At 39.3% G+C, this 16552-nt stretch overlaps 1 protein-coding gene across 2 annotated transcripts in view; it reads left to right on the top strand.

The window, feature by feature from the left end:
* The window catches only part of STK4 (serine/threonine kinase 4), a 67636-nt gene that overhangs the window by 7537 nt on the left and 43547 nt on the right, over positions 1-16552 (top strand). For both annotated transcript variants that reach the window (XM_033153433.1, XM_033153432.1), the window contains exons 2-9: positions 798-878; positions 1641-1769; positions 3070-3184; positions 4289-4453; positions 5092-5259; positions 7548-7685; positions 8888-9016; positions 10978-11164. In XM_033153433.1, the coding sequence (XP_033009324.1) occupies positions 798-878; positions 1641-1769; positions 3070-3184; positions 4289-4453; positions 5092-5259; positions 7548-7685; positions 8888-9016; positions 10978-11164 (1112 nt within the window). The remainder of the gene's footprint in view (positions 1-797; positions 879-1640; positions 1770-3069; positions 3185-4288; positions 4454-5091; positions 5260-7547; positions 7686-8887; positions 9017-10977; positions 11165-16552) is intronic.

Raw genomic sequence — 16552 nt, 5'->3', positions numbered from 1 at the left:
CTACTACTAATTTTGCACTTTTGGTAGAAGGCTGCCTCTGAAATGTGAAAAGTATAGCTCACATTTTCTTTCTGTTTGGTTAAAAAAATGTATTTGCTGTAGTTCCCCATGTGTGTTTAGCACTTCTAATACTGTATATAGCTCCATTATTTACTTATAAGTATTTTTTATTAATAAACATAGACCGTCTTCTGAAAGTGAACAATGAACATTTCAGCAGATTCCCATTTTTAAAAATTAAAAAACCCTTTTTTAAAAAAGCATTGTTCTCTGAAAGGTGCAACGCAACAGAAAATATGGGCAATTATGAGAGAAAATGGATTGTGTGTGCATTACCCCTTGTGCTTCTATAGGCTTCTTAAAAAGACACTGCAACAACACTGATTCAGTGGTGCTATAGGGCTTGTATCAATTCCAAAGCCTACGTGGCTCAGAGCTTTGAATGCCTCTCTTCTCCTTGCTCTTAAACCTATTTGCATTGTTTTTTGTACCATGTAGGCCAATGTAGTGCCTTCCAGATGTTGTTGGACTCCCAGCTTGATCCTGTCCATTGGCTATGCTGGCTGGGTTGATGACATTTGGAGTCTACTAACATCTGGAGGGCATTGCATTGGCTACCCTTGATATAGAGGCTTTCCCTCAGAAGAGTGCTATTTGTACTGTTAAAGAATTATGATGACTGATAAGGCTGATTGAACACTGTCTCCTATATCTGACATTGAGTTTTAAAATATATGTATGAAAGCCTCCTCTGATATTTACGTAGCATAACTGAATTTTTCTTTCCTTTGCCACAGGCAGCTAAGGAAGTTAGATGAAGATAGTCTGACAAAACAACCCGAAGAAGTGTTTGATGTGCTAGAAAAACTCGGAGAAGGGTAAGTGCAGGTAACAAAAAGTGCAAGTAATGCGCTGAGACATGCAGGTGCTGGTTCTTATGTGTGCCACAAGCTTCAAAACAGCTTGTTGTTCATTGTATTGCTTATACAGATCAAGAAGTGACCATGTTCTATAGACAGCTTATTCAGCGGTAACTACGTGTAATGTTTATTAATTTTAAAATTGGGATTAAAAAGCCTACCAGTCTTCTGCCAGAAGGTTTTATATACCTTGTACAGTGGTACCTCAACTTATGAATTACTCGACATACGAATTTTTCGATTTACGAATGAAAAAAGTTCCCGCATGCCTACGAATTTTTTGACATCCGAAGGACATCCATTGGCGGTTTTAGATGGGATTTACTCGACTTACAAATTTTAGATGCTGTTTACTCGACTTACGAATTTTTCCGAATTTTTCGTTTCCAATGCATTCCTATGGGGAAATCGCTTTTTTCGACTTACGAATTTTTCGACCTACGAATGTGCATTCAGAACGGATTAAATTCGTAAGTCGAGGTACCACTGTATATTCATGTGCATCATGTAAATCCTGCAAGTGATTGTCAGTGGTTATGTACCCATCATAACCCTTGATTGTTGACCAACTTAGCAAGGCTAGTACCATATTAATCTTTATGTAAGTTCATCATTCAGTGTTGAGTGCTTGAGTGTGGGGGGCACTTTAGCATACGAGTCAGTGTCTTTCCTTTCTGTATCACCTCTTACAGTGTTCAAAGCCTGTTTTTCTTGTTACAGGTCCTATGGCAGTGTTTTCAAAGCTATCCATAAAGAAACGGGCCAGGTTGTTGCAATTAAGCAAGTTCCTGTTGAATCTGACTTGCAGGAGATCATTAAAGAGATATCCATAATGCAACAATGTGATAGGTAAGTGCAACTGGTCCATATTTTCACTCACCGGTGGTGAGAGCCTCTCCCATCTATCATGAGTGCCCCCAAACTTGCAGCAAAAGCAGCATGCAGGAAATACATTTTACATGGTAGAGTGAGAAAAGAGGAGTGCATTGCAGCCTTAATGTGGTTTAAATAAATCTTATCAAAAGCTTTACTTGGAAAGTGTTTCTTTTGGAATACTTGTATTTAAGACATGACAGCTCAAGAGCAGATGCCTCTTGCATTAAATTTAAAACTAATGGCCCTGAAAACTATTATCATACGGATTCTTTGTGATTGAAAAGTTCCACCCTCGTGTCAGTGCCTCTAGGGTCATTTTTAAGGATTACAGTGGTACCTCGGGTTACATACGCTTCAGGTTACATACTCCACTAACCCAGAAATAACGCTTCAGGTTAAGAACTTTGCTTCAGGATAAGAACAGAAATCGTGCTCTGGTGGTGCAGTGGCAGTGGGAGGTCCCATTAGCTAAAGTGGTGCTTCAGGTTAAAAACAGTTTCAGGTTAAGAACGGACCTCTAGAACGAATGAAGTACATAACCAGAGGTACCACTGTACTGAGAATATATGGAGAGTGCTTGGAACTCTTGAAATGTGCCATATGGCGATTAAGTAGTATGTGCTATATAGAAAGCAATATAAATATAAACGATATAATGTGCTGCATGTTAAGTAAAATGACCCTTCACTGTAGGAGACATACGGTTCTGAAAACCAGTTGCTGGGATTCACAAGTGGGAAGATTGCTATTTCACTCAGTTTGTGCTTGTGAGCTTCTCATGCCTATCTGGTTGGTTGCTGTGAGAATAGGATGCTGGACTAGATGGGCCAGTGGCTTGATGCCACAGGGATTTTCTCACGTGTCATGCATGGTACGGTAGGATGTTGCAGAGTTTAGCTGTTACCCAAACTAAATATTACAATATTATGGTAATGTCTCTCATGTAATCCTTAGCTCTCGCAATGTTGGGTACTGCTTCAAAGGATATAGCTCTTCTTGAACAGTTTTATTTCCCTTTTAGTAGAGTATTGCCCATTAAGCTATTGGGCAGCCACTGCATACCAAATAAATCAAGCTCTTTCACTCTATCCAGTGAAATATACACTATGCACACTTCCGACAGATGAATGAAATAGCAGAGCTATGGAAGGGGATTTCCCTTTTCTAAGTTTGTGCTTTTAATAGGACCCCACAATATTGTACCAAGTCTGATTTTCATTTTTGTAAATGCAAAATGTGTACTTCAGTGACACATCTTCTTAATTTTTATTAGTCCTCATGTAGTCAAATACTATGGCAGCTATTTTAAGAACACGGACCTCTGGATTGTCATGGAATATTGCGGTGCCGGATCTGTGTCTGATATTATTCGACTGCGAAATAAAACGGTAGGTGTACCTTCAGCATCTTAATGTGTGGTGTTTTGCAGACAAAAGCATCAAGTGCTAATATAGGACATTTTAATGTCTAGTGTTAGACTTGGAATCCTTTCTGTTATACTTTTGCTGCCTATTCAAGATGTTCCTCTTTTAGTAAGCTTTCTACATAAGTGGAGGTTTGTTTTTTTATCTCAGCTGGTATCTGTTGGATTTGAATTGATTTTATATATGGTGATGGTTGATGTGTATGTGAGTACTGAGTACACGCAAATGATTTAGCTGTTTTTATATACGCATTTGTCTTGTGTATAGTTTTCACTGTGTTGTAAATCGCTTTGGGATGAGGTGCATCAGGAATGCTCTCGATATATGAAATGAAATTAATTAAGTAAATAGCATTGTATTTAAATCTTTTTGGTAATTAGCTGGAGGTTTTCTTTGAGTAACATAAGATGTTAAAGTTCATAATGTATTACTTCTCCTTGCTGCTATTGAGATGGTAACAGCAGCCTGAGTCCATAGCATCTCTACTGCCTCTTTTTCATGCCCCCAGGGTGTATACACCTTCTCAAAGCATTGCATTTGCGGTTTTATTTGGCTGTGTGTATGCACGGTGGCTCTTGATTGTATTAGGAGGCAGCAGGATATGTCAGTTCTTAGTTACTTTAGAGCAGGAAAGAGGAACCTGTGACCCTCCAGATGTTGTCAGACTCCCAACTCCCACTTTCTCGCTGTCCATTTTGTGTAGCAAACAATAATTTAGGGTGGTGGAGTTTTGATGGGATCATTGATAGTGTACAGGGAAACTGGGAGCTTCGATAGGGGCCTACAAAATGCAGCTTGGACATAGTTTGGGGTGTGTGTGTGTGTATTTGAGAGATAATTATTGTATATTTATTATCAGTCAGTTTGACAAGGAAAGGGACAACTTTTAGATACCAGTATATTGAGTCCCAATTATTTTGCATAAATAATAGTTGGAGTAGTAAGATGGGTGGAACATTTGTATATTTATATTGTATATTGTATATTTATAATGGACACACAATGGCAGTCTCTCTTAGCGACACTTAGTTGCTGGTATCGGTTAATGTAGTTCATTTGTTCCTTCAGTTGATGGAAGATGAAATCGCTACAATAATACAATCAACACTCAAAGGGCTGGAATACCTCCATTTCATGAGGAAAATACACCGTGACATCAAAGCTGGCAATATATTACTCAATACAGAAGGGCATGCTAAACTTGCGGATTTTGGGGTAGCAGGCCAACTCACAGTGAGTAAAAATTGTCTATACACATTTTCCCACCTGTGTTTCATTCAGTATTTAGTTTCTTGGAGCTGGTGCACATTAGCTGGCAGCCCCCCCTCCCCCACCACATACGCCTTGGGAGGAATAGGCAGAGCCACTACTTGAATGGTTTGTTTTGAAGCTGCTGCTACTATTGTTTACACAGATGTGACTTATTCAGCCCTCACAAGATGCTGGTCTTCCTTCAGTCTGCATGTTTTGCTCTGTGATCCTGAGGGACTTGCATGGGGGGCCACCAGCTAATATGTTGTAGCCATGGTGAAACTTATATTCTGTAATGTAGAAGTAACGTCTGTTTCTTTTTCATGAAACATAATTGGTTTCTGTTGGCTTAACTATGTAGATTTCATGTAATTGTTCTAACACATTTTAGATACGGAGAGCATGTGCTCTGGATAACCTCTAGGACAGCTGTTTCCAATCTGATGCCCGCCAGATATTGTGGACTACAAACTCCCCTCAACCTTAGCCAACACAGACTGATGGGAGTTGTAATACAAAAGGTCTGAAGGGCACCAGATTAGTAAATGCTGTTTCATTAAGTTTTTTTTTATATAATTGCTGCACTTCATTTTATGACTGGGTTCCCTTTCCTTTGTTAGGACACCATGGCAAAAAGGAACACTGTGATAGGAACTCCTTTTTGGATGGCACCTGAAGTGATCCAAGAAATCGGATACAATTGTCTAGCAGACATCTGGTCTCTGGGCATTACTGCCATTGAAATGGCAGAAGGAAAACCACCATATGCCGACATTCACCCGATGAGGGTAAGCGTTGGGTAACTGGACTTAACTGTGCAATCTCTCTTTTTTTTGCCAAATCATTTTTATTAGATTTTCCAATCATAAAAATCACATAATATATTTATAAATATCAATTAATCCATATAGTCCAATTAGTCCAAATAAATCCAAATAAATTGCCGAATTGTTAAAAAAAATTTATGACTTCCCTTGCTTCAGACAATTAGGATTTTGATCAGCTTCTTAATTCCATTGCCTTCCGTAGTCTCGATGTCATCCACCTCCTTTCTGATGTTATCCGTCGTTCTTTCTTAACTGTGCAATCTCAACCATGTCTACCCACAAGTCCTGTTTTAATTCAATGGACATGTGAGAATCCAAATTCTTAGATACGCCATTGCATGATCTTATGGGTGCCGCGTCATGTGTTGAGGGGGTGGGGCAGCAGGGTTGCACATTGTTGCTTTTGCATCAACAAGTGTTGTGAGGGGCCCTACATGGAGGATGTGAGCATCAGTGGGGGAGGGCCTAGCCCATGTGGCCCTGTAACCATGTCACACATTATTTTAATGTGTAGAGAAGGTTGTCTCAACACACCAGTTGTTTGACCTTACAGCACCAAACTAGCCTGTTCTCTTAACGTCAATTTCACAATGGGTGAAGGGAAACTCTCCAAAGGAAAGGATAGTATAGTGATCTTGTATCAACAGATTGCCTAAGCAGATGCCAGCTTGCACAAACCTGTCTTTCCTTCAACCCCCCACCCTGAAAAAGCCTCTTCTCAGAGTCTGGGAGGAACTTCTGAACATTGCAGGTTTTGTCATATAGGAACCTGCAGTTGGAGGGTGAGGGGGTTGCCTGAAATTGGATGGAAGAACCTTGCATGAGTGGAGCTCCACCAATGCAAGATCTTCTGCTTGATTTCAGCTGATCCTTCTTTCCCAACAGTGTTCAGTAAGCTTCACACAGAGACACTCACACATACTTCATGCCTTCTGAGACAGCATGGGCACATTGATCTTTTATACACTGGAATTGCTGGAGAATGGAGGCTTTAAACTGCCCCCCATCCCAATACAACCAAAGTCAATAAGCTGATAAGTCTTTTCTCTGCCACCCAACTGATGGCTAATCGGCTGAGCAGTTGAGGAAAGTGGGCAGGGCTTCCTGGGGTTTAGGGAACTGCAAAGAGAGCTGCCAAAGGCTGTATATAGTCCGGTTGTTCCTATGAGAACAGCAGCATTTTTATTTTGAACCCAGCTTATGCAGAGTACAGTTTGAATACAATTGAACTTAGTAGGCTTGAAAGATATGCTCTTATCCTCTGAATATAAAAAGCAGTGCATAAGAAACAGTACAATGTATTGGTGGCTGCCACCAATTCCACTGGTGGGCCCTCTGAGGTGGAGAATTATGATGGAGGTGGGCACTTCTTAAGGTTCCAGTTTTAGCCTTGGAGTCCTCATTAGCCATCCCCTGTGCAACACTGTCAAGAGCTTTGGTCCTTTAGACCCTTGCAAAATCTTTCTCATTGTGCTCATTGTTTGCTTTGTACTTTAAAAAAAAAGGTAAACAGCAGGTAGATATATATATATATATATATATATATGTGTGTGTGTGTGTGTGTGTGTGTTCAAATCAAATCAAACTTTATTCACGTAGCCAACAGGCCATTGCGACTAAAAATACAGATAAAACAGATAAAAATACTGGAGAAAGACCAGTCAAGTACACAAATATATAAATATACTGATAAATCATATGAAACCCCCAGGCTAAAAGGCCGTTCAAATAGTGACCTCGTTCTCAGAGAGTCAAACGATTTTCTCTGTTATCGTTTTTGACCCTGCTAGAAATAAGGTAGACAATGAGGCCCTAATTTGGCGGCCTGAAATAGTCAGTAAAGATGGTACGATACTCTCGTTCCTCAGAGCTAAATAGATAAGCTGATCGAGACAAATATAGACCTCAGGTGCATGGACTAGTCATATATGCCGACTTGTCTTTCAAATTGTGGCCCTTAGTCTCATTGCCCTCTCAATGAATCTGGCAACCTTCTCTGTTGTCTGGATGTTCTGGTCCGCTAACAAGTAAAAGCACCGCTACTCTACCTAAAGAGCTGGTTTAAGAAAAAGAAGCCCAGAGCTCCCAAAGCCAGCTAATGGGATGGAGTTTTTATATTCTGCCATCAGGTATGGTTTGAAAACTATTCCTGGCCTCCAGACGTACATAGTGGTATCCTTACTTTTGCATCAAATGCTTCAGGGTTATCAATTAAAACAAGTAAAACTATATATATATGTTGTTTGCAGGCAATTTTCATGATTCCAACAAATCCACCTCCAACATTCCGGAAGCCTGAACTCTGGTCAGACGAATTCACAGACTTTGTAAAGCAGTGTCTTGTGAAGTGTCCAGAAAAAAGAGCCACTGCCACACAGCTGCTTCAGGTCAGTATCTGTTGGAATGTAAAGCAATAAATAAAATTATAGGTGTTCCCCTCTTTGACTATTGGAGAAATAGACAGGCAGTTTTCCTGCCTGTTCCCCGTTCCCCCTCTGGGTTTTCCAGTATAGCAGTTTTGTTGCTGATCGCCTTGTGCTTCTAAGTTTTAGATAGTACAGTGGTACCTTGTTTTGCGACCGGGATCCGTTCCGGAGCCCCAGTCGGTAGCTGAAAAGGACGCATGGCAAAGCACCACATCTGCACATGCACGCGGAGCGGTTTGTGTTTTTGTGCATGCGTGAAGTGTGATTTAGCGCTTCTGTGCATGTGCGAGTGGCAAACCCGGAAGTAACCCGTTCTGATACTTCTGGGTTTGCCGCAGATGTTTGCCGGAACGGACGTTAGACAAGGCGGACGTTCGCGGAGGTATTACTGTAGAGTTGGATTGTAGTGCTTAAAGTTCTAGAATAAAGTATGTTGCTGCCTGGTGGGGGTTATCAGTAGGCAAAGTGAACACTGATCAGGAATGCTATGGGTATAGGATACTGTTTCTTGGGCAGAGGATTGGATTATATTGGATTTCTTATACCCCTGTGTTTGGTGATTGTGCAGCTGCTTTGTAAATATCATATCCTATGCATATTTACTCAGAAGCAACTCAGTTCATTGAGGCTTGCTCCCAAATTAACATTCAGAAAATTCCTATTTCCATAGTCAGGGGAGACTTTGTGGAATCTTGTATATCTTAGCTGTCTGAACAATATGTACTGTTGCTGACAGAAAATGTGTATAGATCAGAACTAGCATGCATACTTTCATATTGATATTAACTACTACTTTCCATCCATTTGCAAAATTAGGCAGATCATTTGGCATTAGTAGTCCTTTCTGTGTCCTAAGCTATTGAAGTATTTAAACATAACACGAAAGCTCATACCAAGAACAAACTTAATTGGTGTCTAAGGTGCTACTGGAAGGAATTTTTTATTTTATTTTGTTTTGACTATGGCAGACCAACACGGCTACCTACCTGTAAAGTAGAAATGCATTTGCCTTGCAGATTGCATTGTTTGGGCAGGGCTGCCATGCTTGAATAAACTTGCATTACAAAATCTGCAGAATTAAAGAGATTAATGTAGCTCGGGGTTAAGATCTTTTGCTGTTACATTTCATTCAAAGTTTATCGTTCTCAATGTGTCATCTTTAGCATCCGTTTGTAAAAAATGCCAAAGGAGTTTTCATCCTACGAGACCTGATTAATGAAGCAATGGATATTAAACTGAAAATTCAGGAAGCTCAACAGCGCGAGATGTATCATGATGATGAAGAAAATTCAGTGAGTGCTAAAATTACTTAACCATTGTTCTTCCTGTAGAAGCATTGCTCTGTACCCCTGTGTTAGCTGTGTTGGCTGTTCATAATTTCTCTGTAAGTTTTTTAAAGTCTGTTTTCTGAAAAAAATACGCCCAAGTCTCTCAGTAGGTCAGTGGCCTTAGAACCAACCGTAGCTGGTGAAATACAGTGAGCAAGCAAGGCGACTTGAAAGCTTGCTTAAATGGAAAGGAAGGGCTCTACATCAATAGCAGAGAACATGCAGTGCATGCAGAAGGGTCCCAGGTTCAATACCTGTTATGTTCAAGTTTAGCAGAGTTGGGGCTCAACTTTGACAGGTAGGTGGGGTCAGGTCTGTCATCTGATGTCAGAGAGGTCAGGTGATTGACAGGTTGGTTGCCTCTCTTGCCTGTCAGAGTTCAACTTTACGATCAGCTGACCCGGCCACAACTTTACCAGCCCCATACCTGACATCACACATGACAGCTGGAGTGGGGCAGGTGGGTGTGGTTTGGGGAAAATTGCCTCATGGGCCGAATAGGGGAAACCTGGGTCACATTTGGCATGTGGGACATTTTCTATCCTTGAAATAAAAGGATCCTGGATGGCAGGGCTGGGAAAGCCCTTCTGCCTAAGACTCTGGAGAGCTGCAGAAACGACCTTAAATTGCCCAAGTGGGTCAGAGTTGGGACCAGAGGAATAAACAGCTTTTTCAAACGGATATCAGAATGCATCAGCCGAAAACCAGTAAACACATTTTTCAAATAAGCCACCCTTTATCTGGTGGTTTCCAGATACTTTGGGATATAGCTCTATAAAAATGCATAAACTGGAAATGCATGTTATGCAAAAGCAGAGGAGAGACCTTCTGAATTTCTCTCTTGGCTATGGTGGAGGAAGAGAGGAAAGTTAGGAACAAGCAGCTTGCTGTAGCTTATTTGGGCTTATTCACTTCACATTTGATTTTATTTATTTATTACGGAAGTAGTTTATGTATCCCCTTTCAGCGCCCCTAAGGTGGTTCACAACAATAAAATGCAATCTTCTTGCAATATAGAAAAAAACAGCAAGACTCTAAAAACAAAAGAAGTAGAAAACAGCCAACAAGGCTGTTATATACAGCTAAAAGTGTAGTGAAATACAGTTAGACCTCAAATTATGTGGGGGCTACATTCTGGGGATCGCGCATAAAGCCAAAATCACTTGTAGTCAAAATACTTTTGGTTCAATGCTGGGTTGGATTGCCAAAGTCTTTTTTCCTGGATGTTTGGGAACCACTGTTCTAGATGATACGTGTTGGCAAATTAAAAACATGTATCTATTTAGAATCCCTGACTTCAAAGTTAAGAGACAGTTTTGAACAAAAATAAGCCTAATATTATGCATTATTATTATTATTATTATTATTATTATTATTAACACTTCGACCCTGTCCTTCCTCCAAGGAGCCTGACACAACATACAAGCCCACTTTGTGGAAGGATTGCATAAGTTCAGGACTTCATCAAGTAATTTCACAGTTTTGTGTGGTTCTTCCTCTGCCAAAATGCTATCCTCTATTGTAATCAGTATTTTGAAGGGAAACTTAAAATATTTGTTATAGGAAAGTGGAATCTCAGCATTATGATCTGTTGCTAAATTATGTAACATTTGTTTGCACTAATAATTTTACTTCAGCTTCTAAAATTTCTGCAGTTAACCTTTTTTTTGCAAAGCTTTTTAACATTCCTGTGTTGTTGCTGGTAATGTATAACTTGACCTAAATAGCAGATTTCGATCTTCAAAGCTGTCTGTCCAATATTTGCTGTCCATTGAAAAGAAACAGTTACTAACTGATAACGAACTAGAATCAGATATGTAAACTAACATTACACACTCCTTTCAATTCTAATTGCATTGTCGTGGAGAAATACTGATACCTTGCTTAGTCTGATTCAAAATTATATCTCTTGCATCTCTATTCAGGAAGAAGATGAAACTGATGCTAGGACCATGGTGCGGGCACAGGGACAAGAGACTGGTACAATCAGAGCTGCTTGTGGAATGAGTGATGGCATCAATACCATGATAGAATACAATGACACGTTAGAGTCACAACTGGGAACAATGGTTATAAATGCTGAAGATGAAGAAGATGAGGGTACAATGAAGAGTAAGTGCATTTTTCATTATAATAAAGTGCAGTCTTTTAAGCTTTAAAGCAGGGACAGCCAATGTGATGCCCTTCTCATGCCAGCAGTGACAGGGAACAAAATAAAATGGGTATTTTGGAGAATTAACCCTTTAGCTGAGTTCAGGCTCTTTCACATTTAGATTTTACTCAAATTGGGGATTGTTGTTGATGGCACAAACACTCTTCCTCCAGAACTTACAAGGCAGTGGCAAAGTGTGGGGCGGTCTCTGGAACATCCCACCCTTCATGGTTTCAGGTACAATTGGGTACAAGGTTTCAGGTACAATTGGGGAAGGGAGTTGGTAAGAGGAGTGTTCAGACCCTATTGTGCTCCTGACGGCATCATTGGGAGCATCACAGGGTTTCTGAGCTGATGTTAATGAGAAATGGAATGTAAATAGAATGTAGGTGAAGGACTGAGCAGAGAAGCCATAAACGTTCTTGTGGAATGACATAGGTCCAGGTGCTTATCTCGAGTGCTTATCGCAAGAAACTGTGGTAGAAGCAGAAGGAAGGAGGGAGAGGGAAGGCTGAAAACCTTGATGTCATGACATGTGCTTAAGCAGCAGAAGTCTGAAGCTTTCCCAAATATGGAAGAGATTGTGATTTTTGTACTAGTAGAAATAGGTGCACGGTTCAAATGTTGGCACACCATTTGCCCACTTCCATGGTGGGGCCATCCTGCTTGACTGACACTGGAGTCTGGATTCTTGACTGGCTGCCTAGGCTACCCTAGGCATGGGGGAATTTAACCCCAGTATTTCCTGGAGACTAACTTTCTTGGAAACCATTTCCTAATTCTTGGGGAAACAGCTTGGCAAACTCTTCTCAGAGTTGAAAAATGGGGAGCTTGCCCATTACATTTGCCACAGGGGGGAAATGTTCTATTGAAACTAAGGGGACTTTGCAAAGCCATTTGTGACATGGCATTAGAGGGGAAAGTGACATGTCCAAGCCCTTGGGTTGCCTAACCATGTCTTAAATCTCAGGTGATAAATATTCTTCCATATAGGATAAAAAGCTTTCATTGTGATCCACTGTTCTGATGCATTGTGAGTGGCAGGAGGCTGGACAGAATGGAAAAGAGAAAATGAACTTTGTTCAGCTATGTACTAAGAAGAAGCCTCTTCCTGTAAATGGAAAAGGGAAGTGCTTTGCATTAATAGAATCAGTCTCATGAAACGATGCAAGAACACAAATTGGATATAATGTCTATGTGGCCTAGCTAATCTTGAGTCAGCAAGATTAGCTAGGCCACATAGACATTATGTGTTTGATGGAATTTAGAAGATGGTCCTCTTACCCCCTGTGCAGCTGGCTGGAATGATTGCTGAATCTATATGGGCCATACAGATGTTTGTGATTATGATATGCCAGTTAGTTGCATGTTAGAGTAATAACAAGAATGCAGGCAGCTGCTGTTCTGACATACTGTTGGTTTTCCTAGATTGTATTGACTCATATACTTGAATTACTAGTAATTGCTACTTTGGCATGGCATACTTATAATCAAGGATTGTTCTTTCAATCAAAAACAAGTTTGACTTGTTTGTAACATAAAGCAAGCTAGCTGTGATACCTGCTTACCATGATGTGACCAGTGATGACTGACCTCTATGAATCTAAGAAAATAATGTTTAAAAATGTATTTTTTTGTGTGTTCTTTGAATTTTGGCTGAGTCTGCTTCATTGTTAAGATATTACAGCACAGTCTACATCCAGGTGTAGGTTATAGAAAATGAAAGTTCAGCGGTCTGTTTTTTGTCTCATTGTGGTTCTTCATTCTCCTGAAAAATGCTCCTTTCCACCACTGGAGGGAGTGTAACATGAGAAATTAAACTTTCATAGAATTGTAGAGTTGGAAAGGACCACGAGGTTATTCAACTGAACAGTTTTTTGCAAAAAACATTTTATTGAGTACATGCAGTATACATTGCAGTCTATCTCTACCTTTAGAGATAATGTTTAATGTATTCAATTTTTGTTGGAAGCTGCCCAGAGTGGCTGGGAAAATATTATTATTATTATTATTTATTACCTTCTGTGGTAGTCAGGTTCTGGAAGTAGAAAGCAGATGTTTCCGTTTAGCTGTTGTCTCTTAAAACCTATGTTAAAGCACACAGATAAGTGCAATTATGCTGGGGCTGTGGAGCAAAGCAGGGCAGCTGATACCACCAACTTGTGTTTCTTAAATAGCTCTATACTAAAAATATAAATAAACTAAGAATGCTGTTTTATAGCCTATACTTAAGCCTATACCACACATGAGGGGACGCGGGTGGTGCTGTGGTCTAAACCACAGAGCCTAGGGCTTGCTGATCAGAAGGTCGGTGGTTCGAATCCCCGCGACGGGGTGAGCTCCCATTGTTCTTTTTTTAAAATAATATTTATTGATTTTTCCAAAAACACAAAAAGCATCAACAAAAAAAAACAACTACAGAAGAACAAGCAAAAAACAAAATAACACAACTACAAAAATACAATACATCAAAGATAGAAAGAAAAAACAAAAAAACAAAAAAAAAACACAAAAATATATCATCTTACCAAAAATCTACTTTTTTCTTATCATCTTTTTCGGACTTCCTCCTGTTTCCCCTTATTTGCGTCCCTTTAGAATATTTCACGTAACTTCCAAATTTAATTTCCTCACATATTTTATACATACTATTATCTCTTAAAGAAATAAAAAATACAACACTTTACCCTCTAAAGCTATTCATATCTAAAACAATTTCCAAATCCATTCTAAAATCCATATATTCCTAAAATTCTCCTTAATTACTTCAACTTAAAATTGACAGCCTATCCTTATTTTCCAAACACAAATTAATTTTAAATATTACAATGTTTTTTCAAATACAATTTAAATTTTCCCCATTCTTTCTCCACTGCGTCCTCTCTCTGGTTACGGATTCTCCCGGTCATTTCTGCAGGCTCCATATATTCCATCATCTTCATCTGCCATTGTTCAATAGTAGGTAATTCTTCCAATTTCCAGTTTTTTGCTATTACAACTCTTGCTGCTGTTGTGGCATACAACACTAAATTTCTATCACATTTCAAAATGTCTTTACCTAAAATACCTAACAAAAAGGCTTCAGGCTTTTTCTTAAAAGTGTATCTAAGTATTTTTTTCAACTCATTATAAATCTTTTCCCAAAAGTCCTTCACCTTAGGGCACAACCACCACATATGAAAGAAAGTTCCTTCGGATTGCTTACACTTCCAACATTTCTTACTTGATCCCTGATGCATTTTTGCAAGTTTAACAAGGGTCAAATACCATCTGTAAATCATCTTCATAAAATTCTCCCTTAATAAACTGCACGCTGTAAATTTAATACTCTGGTTCCACAGTCTTTCCCAATCCTCCATCATAATGTTATGCCCAAGGTCTTTTGCCCATTTAATCATAGCCGATTTCACCAACTCATCTTGCGTATGCCACCCCAATAATAAGTTGTACATTCTGGAAAGATTTTTACTTTTCGGTTCTAGTAGTTCTGTCTCCAACTTGGATTTTTCTATCTGAAAACCAACCTTCTTATCTGCTTTGAATGTTTCATTAATCTGATGATATTGTAGCCAGTTCGTAACTTGGTCTTTCAATTGTTCATAAGTTTTTAACTTATAATTCTGTCCTTCTTGTATCAAAATGTCTTTATATTTCGGCCATTGTCGATCCAAATTTTTACTTTTATGTGCCTTAGCTTCCAAAGGTGACAACCATCTGGGTGTTTTGCTTTCTATGAAAACCTTATATTTCATCCAAATTTTAAACAACGAATTTCTAATTATATGCTTCTTAAACTCACTATGTACTTTACTTTTGTCATACCATAAATAAGCATGCCATCCAAAGACATTATCATGTCCTTCTAAATCTAATACATCAGCATTATCTAACAAAAACCAATCTTTCAACCAGCAGAAAGCTGCTGCTTCATAATAAGTTCTTAAATCTGGCAGGGAAAATCCCCCTCTATTTTTTGCATCTATTAAGATCTTATATTTAATTCTGGGTTTTTTCCCCTGCCAGATAAATTTCATTAGATCTTTCTGCCATCTTTTAAAACAGTCCATCTTGTCTATAATTGGCAACGACTGAAACAAAAATAACATTTTTGGTAGGACATTCATTTTTATCACAGAAATTCTCCCTAATAATGACAATCTTAATCTAGTCCACATTTCTAAATCTCTCTTTATCTCATTCCATACTTTCTCATAGTTGTCTCTATATAGGTTTAAATTCTTTACAGTCATATTAACTCCCAGATATTTTACTTTCTTCACAAAACTAAGCCCTGTTTGTCTTTCCAATCTTGTACTCTCTTCTTTGCTCATGTTTTTAGTTAAAACTTTCGTTTTGGTCTTGTTTAACTTAAAACCTGCGACCTGCCCAAATTGTTGGATTGTCTCCAGTGCACACACTGCACTGTTTTCTGGATCCTGTAGGGTTAAAACCAAGTCATCTGCAAACGCTCTCACTTTATATTCTCTTTCTCCCACTCTTATTCCTTTAATGTCCTCATTTTGTCTAATCATATTTAATAAGACTTCCAGGACCGAAATAAAAAGTAGTGGGGATAGTGGGCACCCTTGTCTTGTTCCCTTCTCAATTCTTATTTCCTCTGTAACCACATTGTTAACTATAATTTTTGCTTTCTGTTCTTGATATATTGCATTTATTCCGTTCATGAAATTACCTCCCATCTCCATCTTATTAAAGTTTTGTTTCATAAAATTCCAAGAAATATTATATTTGAGCTCCCATTGTTCGGTCCCAGCTCCTGCCCACCTAGCAGTTTGAAAGCACATCAAAGTGCAAGGAGATAAATAGGTACCGCTCCGGTGGGAAGGTAAATGGCGTTTCCGTGCGCTGCTCAGGTTCGCCAAGAAGCGGCTTAGTCATGCTGGCCACATGACCCGGAAGCTGTCTGCGGACAAACGCCGGCTCCCTCGGCCTATAGAGCGAGATGAGCGCCGCAACCCCAGAGTCGTCTGTGACTGGACTTAACGGTCAGGGGTACCTTTAACTTTACCTTTTATACCACACATGAGGTAGTATAATGATCTTTGCTACTTCAGGCTACAAATGGTGGGTGCTGTGTTTTTAATGTTCTTCCTTCACAGATGCCCAGCAAAGTTAAGCAAGCAAACAAAAAACCCTCCCCCCCAAAAGCAGATAAGAAAGGTTCTAGCCCCACCTACTTGCAGGGTTTATTTTTAAGCATAAGGGTACATTTAAAATGTATTTCCCCTTCCCCTGCTTGCCTTCAGTCCATTCTACTACTGTGTGATTCGATCATTTCTTTCCCACAGTCTTATTTTATATAGTATTTGCAAAAAGCAAACGTTTCC

Source organism: Lacerta agilis, chromosome 6, assembly GCF_009819535.1.
Source record: "Lacerta agilis isolate rLacAgi1 chromosome 6, rLacAgi1.pri, whole genome shotgun sequence".
NCBI classification, from domain to species: Eukaryota; Metazoa; Chordata; class Lepidosauria; order Squamata; family Lacertidae; genus Lacerta; species Lacerta agilis.
Note: the sequence above shows the minus strand (reverse complement) of the source record. Positions and strands in the feature narration are given on the sequence as shown.